The following is a 21,305-nucleotide window of genomic DNA, read 5'->3' on the forward strand; positions in this document are numbered from 1 at the left end:
CACTCACCCACACAGAGAGATAATAAATTTTTTCTCTCTGACAAGAAAATTGAATCTATCTTCCAGTCTAACTAATCAGAGGTATAAGTGAAAAATAAGACTGTATTCTATCACCTTCAATCTTTCTCTTCATTCTGAGATAGGTCCTATTATCTTCTCTTATGTTTTCAAGAGTGTGAGGAGTGTTAATGGATACAGTGTCAGTCATTCACCCCCGAGATTTGGGGAGACCTGGATTTTGTGTGTCAGCCACAGCATGAAAGTCAAATTGCTTCGGTGGGGTGGATATGCTGGAGGCGGGGTGGAGCAGTGTTGGAAGAGAGAAGAAATCACCCCCACAGATTCTGGGACTATAGCTGATGTTCAGAAAAACTGGATGAACCCTCATCTGGTACTTTTCACTTTATTATGTACCTCTGTAACCTGCACTAAAAAATAAGGGTGTCTACTAATTAGGGTCAAATAAGATATATCCACTGGACAGCCCATAATGCAGTGCCACAAAGAGAGACATGAGGTACTGCCTCCCCATCCCATGGGCCACCCAAGCATTTTGTACGGCTTTCAGCTCACCAACTGCAGGGAACTACATGGTCATAGCTTCAGATACTCAGAATGTCCTGCCAGGCCCTCAGTGTGGGATAATTCAGTCAGACCTGAGCGTTTCATAAACCTAGAAAAGGGGATTAGGTCAACCGCCACCTCGAATGTCCCCTGTGCCCCATGCAGGGAGCATTTCATACCAGGGCAAGAAGAAAGTGTTGCTCTTAAAGGCATCCTGGTTCACATTGAGCTGTAGGATACTTGTGTTTCTTTTTCCTGAGTCCAGATGAGGCCAGTTCCCCCAGCCCCATCCTGGCCCATGGCCACACCTCTATATGGGAGTGAGCTCCTCAGGGCTCCTCCTCAACTCTGGGTCTGAATTTCTAGAGGCTCAGAAAGGAGGAAAGCACAGGCATTCTTCAAGAGCAATGCTGCATGAAAAATCAGGGGAACCCCCTGGAAATAGCGACCTCCTGCAAGGGAGGCAGGGAAGCCCCCAAGTGTCTCTAAATGCTGCTATTGCCGAGGGCATGCAATCTACCAGACCTCTCTGTTTTCCAGGCCAGCTAAATAAAGACGTGACCTATGCGCAGTTGTACTCCTTCCTGAACTGCCTCCAGGTGAGCACTCACTAGCTTGCTTCAAGGCCCGCTTACCCACCCTGTTCCTCTGTAATCAAAGTGTATTCCCACTCTCAGGTCAGCCCCTGCCACGGCTGGATGTCTTCCAACAAGACGTTGCGGACTCTCACTTCAGAGGTATGACTATCACAGGCCTTTTGATACCATCTTTGATCATTCTTTCCCTGTGTTTGCTGCAGAGTTTTCACTGGGGTTGGGATCCTGGCAGGCGGATGGTCTCCACGCTGGTGAATAACAAAATCAAACCTTCCAGGTGCTTAAGGAACCGAGAGAACCTGGTGCACCCTGTCTCCCTCTGTCTCGCTCTGGGTCTGTCCTCTGCTGACTGTGTTTCTCAGCCACTGTCTCTCTCATGTGTACACATGTGTGTACACACACTCCCCTGTGCATGTGCGCACACACACCCACACACACACACACAACCTTTTAAAGCTGGTCCTAAGCATAGTTTTGGAGTTGGAGAGAGCTGATTGAGGTTGGCCCCTATGCATGACGGAGGTTCTCCCAAGGTAAATAAGAACCTTCCTCCGTTCTCTCAGGGAATCCATTGCTCAAAGAACATGGTTTGCACTTCTTTCACAGATGGTGAATAATCTCTTTGTAAAAGACTTATTGAGGCCAGGCGCGGTGGCTCACACCTGTAATCTCAGCACTTTGGGAGGCTGAGGTGGGAGGATCACTTGAGGTCAGGAGTTTGAGACCAGCCTGATCAACATGATGAAACCCCCTCTCTACTAAAAATACAAAAATTAGCCAGGTGTCATGGTGGGCACCTGTAGTCCCAGCTGCTCAGGAGGCTGAGGCATGAGAATCACTTGAACCCAGGAGGTGGAGTTTGCAGTGAGCCGAGATTGCGCCATTGCATTCCAGCCTGGGTGACAGAGCAAGACCCTGTCTCAAAAACAAAAATGAACAAACAAAAGACTTATTGAATATTTTTTTACATAAAAAGCATATTTCAATTTTTTAGAACTTGGAGAACACAAAAAAGCAGAAAGAACAATAACAAAGGTCACCCAAAATTCCACCACCCAAAGTTAGTATATGTGTATGTCTTCCCATTACCACTTCTAGAGATCAATATATTTGGTTTTTGCCTACATAGTATGAGAATGCATATACTCTTTTATGCTTTCCAGTGTTCATAAATTGTTTCTCCACACCATAATGTTGTAACCATTCTAAAGTTTATACATGTGAACATATTATGATTTATTTCATCTTTTGGTGTTGGACATTTAGATTGTTTCCAAATTTATACTATGATAAATAGCATTGTGATGAACAATCGTATATCTAAAGACGTAAGTCTCTGTGTACATCTCTATTTCCTTGAGACAAATTCCTAGAAGAATTACTGGGCCAAAGGGTATGTCTATGTTTAAGGATTTGATCCATATTGCCAAATTGCTCTCTAGAAAGGTTAAGCTAATGACATTCTCATTCACCTACCCATGACAACATTCAATATTATGGTTATCTTACCTTTGCCAGTCCCAAGGGTGGTAAAACTAGTATCACTAATTTATACTGATTTGATTCCTCATGAACATTAACATTTGTCTCATGTTCACTGGCCATTCGTACGTGACTAGAATTTAATGTGCAGAGCTACTGTCTGCTGATGGCTTGGAGAAATAAAGTAGAGTAGGATGGGGAAGATCGATTTCTTTGTTCTGCCTGAATTCTCTCACTAAAGTCAAAGTCTAGATTTCATGGAATTCTCCCTGTTTCCTCTCCCTTCAGAGAGCAGAGCAACTCTCCAACACACTGAAAAAAATTGCAGCCAGTGAGAAATTTACAAACTTCAATCTTTTCTACATGGATTTTGCCTTCCATGAAAGTAAGTAGCTTTGTTTGGGTATTGACAGAAGATGAAAGCAGCAGCTAGTTTAGGGCCTGGGCAACTGGTTTTATACTTTTATAAGCCACCAGGCAGCAGATTCGGCAGGGTTACTCCTGCCTATTCTGACACACTAATAGCTCTCAGTATTGAAAAAAAGATAAAATGTGGGACTTTTTCTGAAAAGGTTGGGTTCAGCATTACCTCTGTACTTCACCATCATTTTAGAATCCGTGATGCAATAGAGCCAGTGACTGGTTAGAAAGAGCTTTGGGCTGGCAACCTACAGGTTAATGCACTCACTAACCTGTTCTTGTCGGGTTAAAAGCCCTGGTTACCTGATGGATGTGACAGAAACGAGGGATATGGTAGCACCTCTCACAGTGGGCCCTGAAATATCCAGGGACTCAGGAGCAGTGCAGATTCCCACACCCCATACAGGATGAACTTAATCAGAACCTCTAAGGGAGGGACCAAAGAACTTGCGCATGGCAAAGTGATCAACCCACGTCCCACCTTTCTGGAAGGAACATTACTAAGTTGTTTTTTTAGCATTCTGTCCAAACACTGGAGTCACTGCTGAGTGTCCACACAAAAACAGGCATCATTACTATAGCTACTGATTTACTCTTTACATCTTGAGTCTGAAAAATCATTGCTTATTGACTAGAATCCTTCCTGATTCATTTTCATTGCTAAGCAATCTTTATACAAGAGCAAAGCCCCCCGTTGACTGCCAGATGAGATAATGCTAATGAAGGGTTTCACAGTGTAGGCGAAAGATGGAAGATTCCTCATCCAGAGTTTATCATCTCTGTCCCCCACCCCCAGTGCCCCCATCCGCAGCATCTGGGTTGGAGCAGATGGCCATCATGAATTATCAAATATTACATTCGCTGACACGTTTTGCATTGCAGACTCTAGTAGTTCAATTCTGAACATCCTTTCAACAAGACTGATCTCCCTTAACTAGATTTCCTGCCTAGGTGAGACACATTTCTCTCATGGGGAGAGACATTTTGATAAATAATTTCTCATTAAAATGCAGAGTTAAAGACTCATTAATGAATTCCTGGTGTAAACAAATGCACCACCAAGTGATCTTTGATCATCAACCTTGAATATAGATAAAGTTATTAAAAATATAATAATGTCTAACACTCACATGGGACTTTTTTTTTACTTTCCAGAGTGATCACTAGCTCTGTCATTTATTATCTCTGGGACTGCAGGCAATTCTCTGAATATTTTTAAACTCCCTTTCCAGCCCTGGAAATGGGGATACCATATCTTCCTAACAAATCTCTGTGATGATTCTATGAAATAATGTGTCATCCTCCTAAATGTTATGCCTGGTACACAGAAAAGGTACCATTTCCTTACACCCTTGCTACTCAATGTATGCTTTTGGATAAGCAAAATCAACACCACCCAGGAGCTGGTTATAAATGCAGAATTCCAGGCCCCACTCCAGACCTACCTAATCAGAACCTGCATTCACACACAATCCACAGGTCATCTCTATGCCCATTAAAGTTTAGTAAATGGTTTGTGAAGCTGAGATGGGAGGATCGCCAAGTCCAGGAGGTCAAGACCAGCCTGGGCAACATTGCAAGAACCCATCTCTAAAAAAAAAACATCTTTTTTTTATTAGCCAGGCATGGTGGTGCATGCTTGTAGTCCCAGCTACTCTGGAGGTTGAGATGGGGGGATCACTTGAGCCTGGGTGGTTGAGGCTGCAGTGAGTTGTGATCACGTCACTGAACTCCAGCCTGGTTGACAGAGAGAGACCTCATCTCTATAAAAATAAAAATAAAGTTTAATAAATGGAGCTCTATAATGCCTCAAGATTAAGAGCTGGGTCAGTCATCAGATTTGTAAGTCCTGCTATGTGCCAGGAGCTATGAAGGTGCTGGGAACATAATTGTCAGCAAAGCACAAGAGTCCTTATCTCTGTGGAGGATATAGAGAGAAGAGCTTTATTCTTGTCTGTCCGGAATTCCACTGGCGAACTGACATGCTTGGAAGCAGGACCTCATCAGCTCTTTCTTGTCCTCATAGCAATAATAAACGTAGTGAAAAAGCAAAAAGTTGAATTAAGCTGAACTGAACATTCTACATCAACATGGGAGAAACCTCCTAGGCATTTCTCCATGCTTGGCAATTCCCATCAACAGTTCAAGGAACTTCCTGTTTTGTAATCTCCTGCCATTTGTTTAAAATAAATGTGAAGATCCAGTTTTGGTGCAGGGCCTTCTTCATCTTCTCCTCAGGAAGTTAGTGGGCATCCCACTAGGGAAGGCATGTGGGCACAGTGGGACCACTGTGGGACCTGCCTCCATGAACATCTGATACAGCACCTGCATTTGATGTCTAGGTACCGCCATGTCCACCTCTGAAAGAGCTAGCATTTCTATCTGGTTTTTGGGAACTGTGGTAGTGTCCTGACTTAAGCTCAGAGTCAGGTACTGCAAAAGACATTTTTAACTTGAAATTTTAGCATTTTCCAAAGCAGTTGGAGGGATAATCCCCTCCCAGATCCATCTCTGTGGGTAACCGCCCATGCCTGGGCAGCTCATCTTCCCAGAAACCCACCCCATGTGGGTACGATGTGTGGTTATAGAAAGAGCCCAGAATTTACAACTGTGTTCCTATTCCAGCTCAGACACAGAATAGCTGGGTAACCGCAAGTGAATTAAATAACCACCCAACCTTTGTTTCCTTGTATGTAGGATAGAAATAACTAACCCATGTAAGGATTAAGTAAAACAAAACTTGTAAAGTTGTAAGAACTCAGTAACTGTTAGTGGCCATCCCCCGCCACCACCATCATCAGTGTGTATGAAGCAACTCCTTCACTCCTGATGTCCAACCCACCCCCCAGCTCCATTCATGCCTGTGAAGTACTTTGAGTTCCTTTGAGGAAGGTATGATAGAAATGCATCTCATTACCAAGAAGAAAAGTAATCTCTTATCAGAAATTAAAATCCTACAGAGTCACTTACTAAGTCTGCAGTCCTGATAGTCCCATGAAAATCTCTCCTCTCATTTTGGTACTGTATGTGATCTGACCATTGTGTCAAAAATATTCTCATTTTTCATGATACTAAAATTCACAATTTCACATCCTTGTGACAGAGCAAATTGCAGTTGAGGGTGCCTGTCACTTGAGGGTAGGCACAAGACCCATTCATTTTCTGCCCTGACAGCCTCAGTCCAGCACTGAAAGATGATTATTCATCTCCAAAGACTCCTTTTGTCTCTTGCTGACTCATTCTCCAACTGGTTATGAACTAAACAGAGGCAGCAACTTTTCCTCCCTTCAGGAAATGCCAACTTGAGCAGGTGATATTCTTTTTCTTTGTCTGCACCACACCTCCCCAACAGAGGAAAGAAAATGCCACTTGGCTGACAAAGCCATTTTTACACTGACAGTTTAAATATACCTCCAGCTGCCCTCAGCTTCCCAGACAGCTCAACTGGCACAAACCTGGCTCTTGGTTCCCCCAACCATGAATACATTTGTAAAATCAGCCAATGACTTTACGGGGTTGGCCAGAAAGCAGCCTTATCTTTAAAATATCTGCTAGTGTTGCTGTTCATCAAACAGCTACCAAGTGTTTTATGAGTCTTCCTCCATTGTTTCTATTACATCTTTGAAAAGCTGGTCATTAGCAGTTTCTTTGACTTTACAAATAAACTACATTAAAGAAGAAGAAAACAAAACATAATACATTATGCTCCAAATCTCCACAGATCATCCATGATCATTCAAGAAACTTAATCCAGATATTCTGAAGAACAAATAGGAATTCATTGGTCTATTTTCAGTTATGGTCCAAAGTAGAAAGCAAACTGACCAACTTTGAATGTTATCTTTGAATGGACCTCCCACTCTAAAATCAATCAAGGAAAAAGTAAAGACCAGTGTCTGTTATTGCATTTCTCCCAAGAAAGCAGAATTTTATCCTGAGATAAATAAAAAAAGGATCTTTCCTTTGACATTGGTCATGATACAGAGAAAATCCTAAATAAACACTTGCCTGCGAATTACTGAAGCTCCCTTAAGTTTTACTGCCCTGATGGCTACATATATGTGACGACCCATAGCCCTCACAGACATAATAATCATATGGGAGAAAAAAATGATGTTTACCTTTGTAAATAAACAGGTTGTAGTCTTAGTAAACTTGGAGCATTTTCTTTTAACACCTATTGTATTATTTTATATGGCAAGCAAGTTCTTCCAAAGGCTGGACTCCCTTGTAGTTGCTGCCTAATGTAGAGAAGGGATGGGGGTTGAGAGACAGGAATAATTTCCTAGCAGGGAGGAATGTGTTATCATCAACATCATTTAGAATTGCTGGACTATGGTGATGATAAAAGGTGGACCTCTCCCACTGTCCCCAACCCTAGGGTACGCTCCTGTTCCCCCGCAAAGCTTGGCAAGTAAATATCCCTTCTCTTTCTTTGTGCTTTTTTTCCTGAGTTTTCCTTTTATAATCCCCATAGTTATGGGATTGCTCAAGTCTCCAAGGGAAGGAGAAGGGAATGGTCATCTCTTCTCATTTTGAAAACACAGTATAGGTTGAATATCCTTATCCTGAATGCTTGGGACCAGAAGTGTTTCAGATTTTGGATTTTGGGGGACATTTTTGGATTTTGGAATATATGCATTATATATGCTTACCAGTTGATCATCCAAATTTTCTAGTAAGCATTTCCTTTCAGCATCATGTTGGCACTCAAAAAGTTTTGAATTTTAGAGCATTTTGGATGTTGGCTTTTTGGATGTGGGATGCTCAACCTGCGTCACTAACTCTGATAATTGAATTATCTTGTTCCATGAAGACATCTATCAACACCTCTCTTTCTTTCTCTAAGGGCCATAGTTTTCAGTTTGGTAATTAGTAACGTACAAAAAATGCAAATCAAAATGAAAATAGCCTAGAATTACTTTAAGCCTTGATGCCAAAATTGAATCACAGTCTAAGAAACTCATGTATAAGCAAATCTCACCTTTGTAATATCAGGCTTCTAGTAAACATTCTTCTCAAGGAACACGATCTTGTTTAAACTGTGTTTCCCTAACAGATTCAAATTTGCTTTCTACTGTGGATTTTCCAGAGCTCCTGATCACCATAATCCTTTTGTGGACTTTTTCTTAGCCATCTCAGGCATGGGCTTTGATTCAACATGTCATTCAACTCTCTTTGCAAATATGGAGAGTCAAAAAGTATTTAAGAGGCTTCCTACCACCACTGCATCAGATGACCCCAGGATAGTCCAGGTCAGGTCCATGGTTTGCTGTGCATCTATTTATTACAAGAGGACTCTGCCTCATGTCTTATTCATCCAACTCTTCACAACTTTTTAGTAGGTTCTGTCTGAAGTCTTGACTAGGCTCAATTCCCATTGGCCTACTGTTATTAGCACACCTGGGAATTTTTTAATAACTGTCTTATCTCAGAATGCTGTAATAAAATACCATGAACTGGGTGGCTTATAAACAACAAAAATTTATTTCTCACAGTTCTGGAGGCTAAAAATTTAAAATCAGGATGCCAGCATGGTCAGGTTCTGGTGAGGGTCCCCTTCTGTGTTGCCGACTGCCAACTTCTCATCGTATCCTCACATGGTTTAAAAAAAAAAAAAGAGTGAGAGAGCTCTCTGGGGTCCATTTTATTTTATTTATTTTTTAAATTTATTTATTGTTTTATTTAATTAATTTATTTATTGTTGAGACGGAGTCTCACACTGTCACCCGGGCTGGAGTGCAGTGGCACAATCTTGGCTTACTACAACCTCTGCCTCCCATGTTCAAGCAATTCTCCTGCCTCAGCCCCTCGAGTAGCTGGGATTACAGGTGCCCACCACCACACCCAGCTAATTTTTTTTTGGTTTTCTTTTGTATTTTTAGTAGAGATGGGGTTTCACTATGTTGGCCAGGCTGGTCTCCAATGCCTGACCTCGTGATCAACCCTCCTCGGCCTCCCAAACTGCTGGGATTACAGGTGTGAGCCACCACACCTGGCTGGGTGTGAATTCATGGGCATGAATCCCATGATGGGGGCTCCATCTTCATGGAATAATTACCTATGCCATCATACTTCAGATTAGGGTTTCAACACAGGAATTTGAAAGGGACACAAACATTCAGTCCTTGCAACACCCTGTTGGGATTTTCTTTCATTCTTTCTTTTCTTTCTTCTGTTAGCATCTGTACAACATAAGGTGAAACCCAACTAAAAATAAAGGGAAAAGTGGGAAAAGGGACAAAATGTTAATCAAGAACTTGGGTGAAGCAAAAAGGAGCACAAGTAGAATGGAGATGATGTCATCTCTCAAGTCACGGAGGGGACGGGGAGGCTGACATTTCACCTGGCCTGGGCCTTTCTGCATCGTTGCTGATTTTTGTTTGAGAGTCTCCTGTGGGACTGCAAGGAGAGATGAGACAAAGACCATAAAAGGACAAAGAGAACTGAGAGGGCTCAGTGGTGGTGATCCTGGCTCTCTGCGTTTGAAGAACTCTTTCCAGATGCCTGGTTCTCCATTAAGGGCAATTTGTTGGACGTTCAGATTGGGAATGGCAGGGGATGGGCTGGACAGCATCCCTGAGCGGGCAGGGCCAGCATCGCAGCCGGCAGGGCAGTCTGGGACCCACAGGAGCTTCAGAGTGTCAAGTCCAGAGGGAAAGGTGAGGCACCTAGAATTGAACCTCAAGAAGAAGGTTGCATTCCAAGGACATGCCAAAAAAAAAAAAAACAGGCAAAACAGGCCAGGCAAACTGAAGACTGAGCCAGGCAAGCTTCCCCAAAACTGTGCCTTTACAAGACACTATGGCCAAGGGCAAGAAAGAAATTGTTGAAAGCTGCATGCTGGCTTGGCAGAACAAATAAACTTTCATGAGAGTGAGTGCTGTTAAGCATCAATGCAGCTCTGAGCTTCCTATTAGAAGAGCAGGTACCTACCATTCCTTCAGAGAGAAGTGTTATTTACCAGCACACCACAACTTCTCCCTGGAGACTCTGTGTGGCGGACACCACATAACACAGTGAACAGTGTCCTCAATTTGAGTTTTCAAGAAATGCAAAGGCCACTTACCAATAGCTACTTCTTCCAACAGCCTCTAGTAAAACCCAGAAGCATAATATGACGCTGTGGGTCAGGGGCGGTCTTTCTGCCAGAGAATAAGCTAACAGGGGCCAGCAATTCAGTGTGTAGGACTCCAAACCATTAGTATGAATTTTTTTCCTGAGCTTTGAGAAGGGCAGCATTATCCTCAGCTCCCGGGGAATGGAGGTTGAGTAGTAAGTGGGGATGCCATGCTGGGATATTAGGACTAATTGCAAAAGCAGCCTTGTATTGACCCAGCCCTGGGAAGTCCAGCCTGTCTTGTCCAATCAAAGCCCCTGACAGAATTTCCATCCTTCCTTTGGGATGAGAAGGGGAGAAACAGAGGGCACAGACCTATGTTCTTGAGTTTTCTGGGGAATGAAGAGTAAAGAATGGGAGGAATCTTAGTTGTGCCTGCCCCCGTCACTGGACGCTGGGAAAGTGAGGGCGTAGCTTTGCCGGGAGCAGGTGGCTCAGATGCTGTTCTCTGGAGGCTTCCTAGGGATTTGAAGTTTCCTTGAGGAGTTCTTAATGACTCTATGATGGAATGACGTAGAGTTAATTGTGCTGTTGCCTTGGAGCAACTGACATTCTGGGTCTCTCACCCCTGTTGAAGGACAGTTTCATTGCTTTTCATCACTTTGGGGCTCATAATATTTTTTCTGCAGCCATACTCCCTCTAAATGTGGCGATGAGATAATTTTATGTAAGTATATTCCTGACATACTGTATGATTTTTAAAGGCAAGTGCTTGACACATGCAGGCAGAGTCTGCAAATGGCAACCCATGAAAGGGTATGTTAACAAAATGTTGGATTTTCCCTACTGTAATACCATCCTACTGCACCACCGAAAAATGACATGTACTGAAATAGATGTTGAATATTTTAGAGCTCACCTTTTCCTACTGCCCTCCCTGCTACACAAACCACATTCATCCAATGCTCTCACGTTTTCCCTTCCTGAGTTAGAAAAAGCACGCACACAGTGGGAAGATCATTTCTGTTCAGAAATCCTCCAGTGCAAGAGAGCAGCTCAGAGGCAGCCGTGGCTTGGTCAACATGGGCCCAGGAGGGCATGGGCAGCTCTCACGTCCTTGTCCTTGGATGTTGGCCATTGCTTGTGCAAGTGTGTCTGTAACCCTCTCGTTGTGTGCCCTGCAGTCATACAGGAGTGGCAGAAGAGAGGTGGACAGCCCTGGCAGCTCATCGAGCCCGTGGATGGATTCCACCCCAATGAGGTAAGCGCAGTCACATGGTGGCTGCAGAAGGCTATTTGATGGTTTGTTGGTTTTTAATTATGCTTGCACATTCGTGTGTTTATTTTTATCCTGTTTTGTTCCAGAAAGGATTTGAGGTAATGTACATACATGTATAAGATAGAAGATTTAATAAAAACAAAGTGAAATTTGGGACAATAGGGAAATAAAGTAGAAATTATACCTGGATTCCTGATTTAATTTCTATAATTCATAAAATATGTGCAGGGCAGTCCTGAGAAACTGCCAGAAGGGCAGCTCTGTGCAATGCTAAAAGGGGCATTAAGCCATGGCTTCCATAATATAAGAAAAATAAATCAAGCACTTCAAAAAAAAAAAAAAAGAAAGAAAAGGAGGAAAATTACAAGGATATTTTGGTAGTGAGACCCATGAGAAATTTATCCTATAGTCTTTCTAGAAAGGGTGCTGTATAGAAGGAGAACAATGTCCTTAGCGGTATCCTGCAGTAAGAGCTGTTTCTCATCAAGGATCCAAAGTACAGTTGTGTAAAGTAGCTCTCCTCTGGTCTCTTCACAAAGCAAGGGGAGGCAGAGGGTGGGACTCTGTCCCCTCCTGGCTCCACTCCCATCCCATTATCCTGGCTTCAACCAGAGAAGCTCCACTTTTATCTGTTGTATGTCCTGGACTTGTTCACGACATTTCTTTATTAAGAAGAAGAAGAAAAAGAAGTGGGGGAGTTGTTCTGCCACTTGTAAAATGTTGAAAGCTGCTCCTCTATGGGGAGGGATGGGCCATTTACTCTCAGGCAATACCGCATCACTAGAGCCTTTCTGCTCCAGCTGTTGGGGAAGCATGGTGTGGCTACCAAAGGGTACAAACCTGAGAGGCATGTCCGGGGGATGTTCACTGGCTGGCCGTCGAGACCCAGGCCACAGGAGGGCTGATTGTCCCCTCAAGAGCCTGAATGACGGTAAACACAGCCCACCTTCCTCCAACTCTAGGCTCAGCCAGTGCTCACAGGCAGGGCTAAGAATCACCTCAAAAGGAACAAGAATAGAAGGATGCCCACTCCCCAACAAATGAGTAAAAGTGGTGTCCCACAAATACTGAGCAAATTTTAAAGTAAGTATTAAATGCCCACCTCACAGATTTAAATAGCCACACACAAAAAATCAGAATAGTGCCCTCAGAATTTCTAACCTTCCTGTGTATCAATTGGATGAGATGATCAAAGAAAATTATTGGCTAGATTCTGGTTAAATATCAGGGTCTGGTCCCCCAAAAATGATGTCTTTGGTTTTAGAAGAGTTTGTGTACCTTCTTTCTATTTTTTTTTTTTTTTTTTTTTTTTTTTGAGACAGAGTTTCACTCTTATTGCCTGGGCTGGAGTGCAATGACATGATCTCAGCTCACCACAACCTCTGCTTCCTGGATTCAAGTGATTCTCCTGCCTCAGCTTCCTGAGTAGCTGGGATTACAGGCATGTGCCTCCACGCCTGGCTAATTTTGTATTTTTAGTAGAGACGGGGCTTCTCCATGTTGGTCAGGCTGGTCTCGAACTCCCAACCTCAGGTGAGCCACCCGCCTCAGCCTCCCAAAGTGCTGGGATTACAGGTGTAAGCCACTGTGCCCAGCCCCCTTCTTTCTAGCAGTTATTAGGTAGCAGTTCTTGTCATTCTCTGCACAGAATAGCGTCTTACCCTTCTGATTCTGTAAACAATGGGCATATGAAAAGATGGCCATGTAGAGTATCAGGAACAAACTAAAAAGAAGAAGATCAAAGACAGCTTTGTTTTATCCCCCAGGATATATTTATCCCATCTATCAAATGACCATTCCATCCCTGACTCTTAAAATGATTTTGGGGTTCAAGTTCTGTCAGATTGGGGCTCTATCTTGTACTCAAACAGTTTTACCTATATCTGATTGTTGAAAACACAGTCAAAAGCTGAAAATCAATATGTGCCATAATCTTATGCTATTCCTGCAAGATTTGTTCACATGCTGGTAGCCAGTGATAAAGTGGCCAAGAATGGATAGCCAGGCTTAAAGCCTGCCTATTTATCAAGTATATTGAGCTGAAAAGTCCAGATTGGCAAAGTGCCATCCAAAACTATTTATTGAGTGACTACCCAGTGTCAAGTGCAGTGAGAATTCAAGAGTGAACAAGAAAATGCCCTGCCATTTAAAATTATAGTATAGAGTAGGAAAATGATGAGCAGACAATTAAATATAAAGCAGTAAATGCCTACAACTGTGCAAGTACAGAACACCACGAGCATTATGGGGTGGGATGGGAGAAATGGGTGTTCAAAATGTTTTCAGGCCAGGTGTGGTGGCTCACGCCTGTAATCCCAGCACTTTGGGAGGCCAAGGCGAGTGGATCACCTGAGGTCGGGAGTTCTAGACCAACCTGACCAACATGGAGAAACCCCGTCTCTACTAAAAATACAAAATTAGCTGGGCATGGTGGCGCATGCCTATAATCCCAGCTACTCGGGAGGCTGAGGCAGGAGAATCGCTTGAACCTGGGAAGCAGAGGTTGCAATGAGCTGAGATCATGCCATTGTACTCCAGCCTGGGCAACGAGAGCAAAACTCCATCTCAAAAAAAAAAATGTTTTCAGAGGAGGTGACGTCAAAACTAAGACCGTGAACTAGTAGAGTGAAGGGAAGCGAAGAGGGGTTGCAGGAAGTGTTTTGAGCAGAGGCAACTGCATGGGCAAAGACCTGAATATGAAAGAAAGCATGGCATGTTGGAGGAAATAAAAGTGCTCAGTGCAGCCGGAGAGTATGACCGTGGAGTTGACAGAGGGAGAAATCTACCGCGTATTAAGGAACCAGATCATGGAAGATCTGTTTGGGGCTTGACCTTGGTTCTGAGGGAAATGGGGAGCCACTGGATGTTCTCAAGCAAGAAAGAAATAGCCCGACTTGTGTCCTAAAAAAATGGGTGTAGTAGCGGCGTGGAGGGTGATTTGGTAGGGAACCAGTCCAGAGAGACGGAGAAAAACAAAAGGCAAAGCTGTATTTTAAAAAGATTTTTTAAATGACCAAACACAGAGTTACAGGACAGCAAGGCAAGTTCTTATCAGAGATTTTATTCAAGGAATCAAAGTCAAGTGCATCCTGCAGTCAGTATAGATCCTGCCCAGTCTCCTCCCACATTCTCCACAGCAGTCTCAGGCCAATGTAAGGATGGCCCAGCATGATTCCAGATCATCAGGTGATTGAATAAAGCATCATGCTGTATTACAAGAAGCTAACTTGATGGACTCTGAAACTGCTTCTGGCTTTACTGTCTTATACATTGGATGTATTTATATGCAACTTAACAAGAAAGCGGGCTCTGAAAGATGTTCAACTACAAAGGAAAATACCTGGAAAAGAACCTCTATTAACCAGAAGATCCCACTTAATCAGAGTACCCATTCCCTAGCATTCATCTAGAATAGATTTTATTCCACACACATGCTTAGTACGGCAGCCGATGACCTCCTGAGCTGCCAAGGTTGTGTGAACCGGCAGGAGGAGGGTGCCTCCATCCTCCTGTCCTGAGGACAAATGTTGGGGTGGAGGGTATACGATAAAAGTTTCCACTGGCAAAATGAATTAGCTTGCATCCATCTGATTACATACCGTGCACTGAATTACCCCATTTACTAAAAATACAAAACTTAGCCAGGTGTGGTGGTGCATGCCTGTAGTCCCAGCTACTCAGGAGGCTGAGGCAGGAGAATTGCTTGAACTTGGGAGGCGGAGGTTGCAGTGAGCCAAGATCACGTCACTGCATTCCAGCTTGGGCAACACAGCGAGACTTCGTCTCAAAAACAACAACAACAAACAAACAAAACAAAACAAAAAAAAGAGATCTACCTTTAGTGACACAGAAATATGTTTATAATGTAGAGCAAAGTAAATACGATAAGACTACAGATTATAGGAGCAATGACTCAACTGTATGCATTTGTCAAATTCATGGCACTGTTTACCAAAGAGAGTTCATTTTACTGTGTCTAAATTTGACTTCAATAAGAGCAGATTACAAAATGATATTCAAGAGGAATCCAGTGTGTGTGTGTGTGTGTGTGTATTCAGATATAAAATCAGGGCCAGGCGCAGTGGATCACACCTGTAATCCTAGCATTTTGGGTGGTCGAGGCGGGCAGATCACCTGAGGCTAAGAGTTCGAGACCAGCCTGGCCATAATGGTGAAACCCCATCTCTACTAAAAATACAAAAATTAGCCGGGCATGGTGGCATGTGCCTGTAATCCCAGCTACTCAGGAGGCTGAGGCAGGAGAATCACTTGAATCTGGGAAGCGGAGGTTACAGTGAGCCAAGATCACGCCACTACACTCCAAGCTAGGTGATAGAGTGAGACTCCATCTCAAAAAAAAAAAAAAAAGATATAAAGTCAGAAAGGCTCTACACCCCATGTTAACAGAGGCTGCCTGTATTTTAATTACAGATGACTTTTATTGTGTTTTTCTCTTTTTGCTTAAGTGGGTTTTCAGTTTTTCTAGAATGAACAGGTTTTGCCTTAATATTTTAGACTATGAATAGAGAAGCATAAAAGAATATCATAAAAAGAGAAACATAAAAAGAGAAGCATAAAAGCATAAAAGAAAAAGTTGAGGAGACTGAAGCAAGAGAACTGCTTGAATCTAGGAGGCAGAGCTTCCAGTGAGCCGAGATCTGGCCACTGCACTCCAGCCTGAGTGACAGAGCAAAATCCTGTCTCAAAAGAAGAAAGGAAAGAAAGAAAGAGAGAGAGAGAGGGGGGAGAGAGAGAGGGGAAGAGAGAGAGAGAGAGAGAAAGAAAGAAAAAGAAAGAAAGAAAGAAAGAAAGAAAGAAAGAAAGAAAGAAAGAAAGAAAGAAAGAAAGAAAGAAAGAAAGAAAGAAAGAAAGAAAGAGAGACAGAGAAAGAAAGACTAACTTGGATAAAGAGAGGAAAGGGTAGCTGTGCCCTGCCCTGTGCAGCGCCTCGTGGAAGTTATAACAGGAAATTGCGGTATGAGAAACCCACAGTAGATGCTCAGTAAATATTTGTCAAATGAATGAATGATTACAGTGGATCATTTTATCACAAGTCTCCAGTTTACTGATAAGCATGCCAGTCTCATTTCAGACCCAATATTTTCTCAATGCCTGCTCATAAATATTTTATTCCTTATTAGAGTGACAACCAACTAATTGCGTTCAAACCAAACAGTTACCAAATGCTCATATCTGAGCTCTTTCATTTTCGTTTCCCTCTTCTTGCCCTCACCCTGTCTCCTCCCTTATTAACATAGATAGGGAAATAAATGCCTTGGTACCACATAATTGTTAGAAAGAGCTTAGGTGTATCAAGTTGAAAGTCAATAACACAAAAAAGAAGAACCAGTAATTTTCCACAGACCTGGCAGCAGCCTCCTTTGTTGAGAAATGGCAGGAAAACAGCCACAAGCCTGGGCCTCTGTCTTCAAAAGTCCTGATCGCTTTGTGTGAGAGATGATCTGGCCCTCCCTGGAGCACTGGCCAGCTTCGCAAGCAGCCTTTGACGTGCTCCTGCTTTTAGTACAAAGAAGTATATGTGGGGTGCGAATGGTGTGTGGTTTTTCTGTGTGTGTGTGTGGTATCTGTGTGCTTTCTGTGGGGGTGTGTGGGGGTGAGGTATGTGTGGCGTTTGTATGTGTGGTGTGTGTGTGATGTGGGGGGTATAAGGGGTGTAGGGGTGTGTGTGGTGTGTATAGTGTGTGTGTATGGTAAGGGTTGTGTGTGTATGTTATATGTGTATGTGGTGAGTGTGCATGTGGTGGTATCTGTGTGAGGTGTGTGTGGGGTGTGTGTAGGATATGTGTGTGTATATGAGAGAGATGTATGTATGTGTGGTGTGGGGTGTGTGGTGTGTGTGTGAGATGTGTGTGGTGTATCTGTGTGTGGTGTGTGTGTGATGTATCTGCGTGGTGTGTGTATGGTGTGTATGTGGCATGTGGTGTGTGTAGTGTGTGGGGTGTGTGTATGAAGTATTTATGTGTTGTGTGGGGTTGTGAGGGGTGTGGTGTATGTATGTGTGTGTAGTGTTTCTGTGTGTGCTGTGTGTGGGATGTGGGGGTGTGTGTGATATATGTGTGTTTGGTGTGGGGTTGTGAGGGGTGTGATGTGCATGGTGTGTGGTGTGTGTGGTGTTTCTGTATGTGGAGGGTGTGTGATGTATGTGTGTGTGGTGTGGGGTTGTGAGGGGTGTGGTGTGTGGGTGGCGTTTGTGTGTGGTGTGTGGGGGGATGTGTGTGATGTATGTGTGTGTGGTGTGGGGTTATGAAGGGTGTGGTGTGTGGTGTGTGTGTGGTATTGGTGTGTGGTGTGTGGGGGGTGTGTGATTATGTGTGTGTAGTGTGGGGTTGTGAGGGGTGTGGTGTGTGTGGTGTTGGTTGTGGTGTGTGTATGATTATGTGTGTGTGGTGTGGGGTTATGAGGGGTGTGGTGTGTGTGTTGGGTGTGTGGGGGGGTGTGTGATTATGTGTGTGTGGCGTGGGGTTGTGAAGGGTGTGGTGTGTGTGTGGTGTTTGTGTGCGGTGTTTGGGGGTGTGTTTATGATGTATGTGTGTGGTGTGGGGTTGTGAGGGGTGTGGTGTGTGGTGTGTGTGTGGTGTTTGTGTGTGGTGTGTGGGGGGTGTGTGTGATGTTTGTGTGTGTGGCGTGGGGTTGTGAAGGGTGTGGTGTGTGTGTGGTGTTTGTGTGTGGTGTTTGGGGGTGTGTTTATGATGTATGTGTGTGGTGTGGGGTTGTGAGGGGTGTGGTGTGTGGTGTGTGTGTGGTGTTTGTGTGTGGTGTGTGGGGGGTGTGTGTGATGTTTGTGTGTGTGGTGTGGGGTTGTGAGGGGTGTGGTGTGTGTGGTGTGTGGTGTGTGTGTGGGGGTGTGTGATTATGTGTGTGTGGTGTTTGATTGTGAGGGGTGTGGTCTCTGTGTGTTATGCCATGGGGGAGACACTGCATGGACATGACCGAGATTACGCAGTGGGATGAGTGAAGTTCGTGTCCACCTTAGAAGGCTCAGAACACATTAAATGCTGGGGACTTTATGCAGTGACTGGATCAGTCCTAGTTTTCTGTAACTACTAAAATCTCACACACAGTCGGACACGGAAAGGACTTTGGATCACTTTCTGTCGCCCACTCAATGTCCAGATAAGAGGGCCGGGACCAGAGAGGGAGTTGGCTACGCTGCCTATTAGGAAGGGGACTGTGAGCTGCCCTGTGGGGAAAAGTCAGGGATATCCCTGAGCATCCTTCCCGAACAACGTATTCCCCTCTGGGAGGCCTTCAGCAATCACATTTCTCATTGTTCAGCATTGAAAACCACTGTTGAGATGGAGCCATCTGGAGTCTGCAGGCCTGGCCAGGTCCCATTTGTTAAATAAGGGCATTGTCTGCAGAGAAAGAGCATCCTCCTCCAAGGCATGTTAATGACAAGCCAGACACTGGACAACCAAGAATGGACCCAGCTAACATCATGGATAAAGGGAAACCTGACATGCCACAGCAGAACCAGAGAGCAAGCCTCAGGCTGGGAGAGCCAGAGTCGAGCCTGCTGTGTATTAAGCTAAGGATTCCTCTCTGGCATTTCAGCCAAACTCCCTGCACTCACAGCCTGCCAGGATCCCCACCCCGACCCAGTCAGGGACCCAGCCAGCCTCCACTCTCAGGCACCTGTAGTTCCCCAAACATGGCATTCTCTCCCACAGCTCTGAGCCTTTGCACACACTGTGTCCTCTACCATTGCACTGTTTCCCCACATCATCCATCTGGGGAACTCCTAGAAAATTCATCTCAGCCGCCACCTTCTTCAGAGAGATCCCACCCCTTCCCCCACCAGACAGCAGTGACACCTCTTCCCTTTCCAGTGTGTATCGTCCTCCCAGCCCTCCCTGTGGGCTTGGTGGTGTCATTTTGCATGTCTTGTTACCTTACTAGGCTGAGACTTTCTGGAAGAAAGAACACACCACGTTCATCTCTAAAACCCAAGCCTTAGGCCTGCAGTAAATGCTAGCTGTCCACAGATAAATGAATAAGTGGATTTCTGAGAAAGTGAATTTTTAATCTATTACTGAAAAAACAAATTCCATACACTTAGCAGCTTAACACAATACACACTTATGATCTCACAGTTTCTGTGGGTCACAGCTTAACTGGGTCCTCTGCTTAGGGTCTCACAAACGAAAATCAAGGTGTGGCATCCAGGCCATGTTCTCATCTGGAGACTCATCTGCGGAAGAACTGCTTTCAAACTCACTCAGGCTGTTGGCAGATTCATTCCTGTGAGACTACAGGATTGAGGAGTCAGCTTCAGGCTGGATGGCAGCTGGGTCACCCTCAGCTCCAGCCCAGAAAGGAGAGCTTCCGAAGCCAGTCACTAGCAAGGCCAAGCCTCACACAATGTGACACCATCACTGAAGCAGCGTCTCCTCACCACGGCCACACTTCCTCTGTTAGAAACAAGTGATAGGTCCCACCACCAGCAAGGGAAGGAGGTTATACAGAGACATGGGGGTGGGAGTCATGGGGCCATCCTAGAGGTTGTCTCTGGCAGAAAGCACGTGGGAAATCTTGTTGGTAAGAGATTTGTCCTAATTTCCCTTTTCCTCCTCCTTTGGGTTCTCTCTCACAGGTGGCTTTGCTGTTGTTGGCGGATCATTTCTGGGAAAAGGTGCAGCTCCAGTGGCCCCAAATCCTGGGAAAGGAGAATCCGTTCAACCCCCAGATTAAACAGGTGTTTGGAGACCAAGGCGGGCACTGAGCCTCTCAGGAACACGCACCCCTGGGGAGCACAGGGAGGCAGAGGCTTGGGTAAACTCATTCCACAAACCCTATGGGGGCTGCTACATCACAGGCCCAAAGGACTCTTCTTCAGCAGCATCTTTGCAAAATGTCTTTCTCTCAATTAAGAGCATATCTGGATGACTGTGCAATGCTGTGTGCTCCTGGGATCAGTCACCCTTCCATTGTTCCTGAAATAACCTTTAATAAAGTGCTTTGGGTGCCATTCCAAACAAGAGAGTATCTGTGCCCTTTACAGCTAATTGTTCTGAAAGGAGTTTCTAAAAACACTTAAGAAGTCCAGCGATGTTCAGCAATTTACCCAGGGTCTTGGCATGCCAGGGGACTGATCCTCCCTGTATTGTTGACTTCTTAAAAATGGCCTGGCAAGCTGAGGCTCCACCTATGCAGGCGGCTGGCCAGCTGCCAAGGACTCACACAAGGGGGCAGACCAGGCTTCATGAGGCCCCCTTGAAAAACATAACACAAAACTATAAATACAAAATTAGATATGAACTTGAATACACATTTAGAATGAGGAAAGAAATCACCACAAATTACAAATGTTTAAAAGTTGACAAAGTGCCATATGACCTCACAAAGTCCAGAAAAATGACAATACAATTTTTTCCTTTCAAGTATTTTATTAGTTGATTAGTGGGTATAAATGTACAGTTAGATAAAAGAAATAAGGCCTAGTGTCTGATAGATCAGTAGGGTGACTATAGTTTACTAAATGCTATTGTACATTTCATTTCAAATTGCTGGAAGAAAATAATTTGAATGTTTCTAGCATAAAGAAAAGACAAATATTTAAGGTGATAGATACCCAAAGTACGCTTATTTAATCTGTACAGGAAGACTCTAGAGTAAAGAGAGGGTCCCCCGGCCTGACTACCTCCCTTCTCCCACCCTATATGTCTTCTCTGAACCTATCACTTCCCACCCCTCTAAAAAAGACTGTTTAAATTCTCTTAGGCCTGACCACCCGCAACCTTGGGGAATCACCTAACATCTAACCAATTCCATCTTTTGAATGGGCTCAGGTGGGAAAACAAAGGTACCCAAATCCTGAGCTCTGTCCTTACTCTGAGGCACAGCACCAAGGAACTGAGGGGTGGAAGAGGACGTTGACCCCATC

General features: G+C 44.2%; 1 protein-coding gene across 1 annotated transcript in view; it reads left to right on the plus strand.

The window, feature by feature from the left end:
* The window catches only part of AOAH (acyloxyacyl hydrolase), a 211,658-nt gene extending 191,254 nt beyond the window's left edge, over positions 1–20,404 (plus strand). Inside the window, exons 17-21 of the mRNA XM_002818049.4 lie at positions 1,105–1,163; positions 1,242–1,301; positions 2,931–3,027; positions 11,307–11,383; positions 20,016–20,404. Of these exons, the coding sequence (XP_002818095.3) occupies positions 1,105–1,163; positions 1,242–1,301; positions 2,931–3,027; positions 11,307–11,383; positions 20,016–20,144 (422 nt within the window). The 3' untranslated portion in view covers positions 20,145–20,404. The remainder of the gene's footprint in view (positions 1–1,104; positions 1,164–1,241; positions 1,302–2,930; positions 3,028–11,306; positions 11,384–20,015) is intronic.
* The last annotated feature ends 901 nt before the right edge of the window (positions 20,405–21,305 follow it).

This window comes from Pongo abelii, chromosome 6 (genome assembly GCF_028885655.2).
Source record: "Pongo abelii isolate AG06213 chromosome 6, NHGRI_mPonAbe1-v2.0_pri, whole genome shotgun sequence".
Taxonomy (NCBI): domain Eukaryota; kingdom Metazoa; phylum Chordata; class Mammalia; order Primates; family Hominidae; genus Pongo; species Pongo abelii.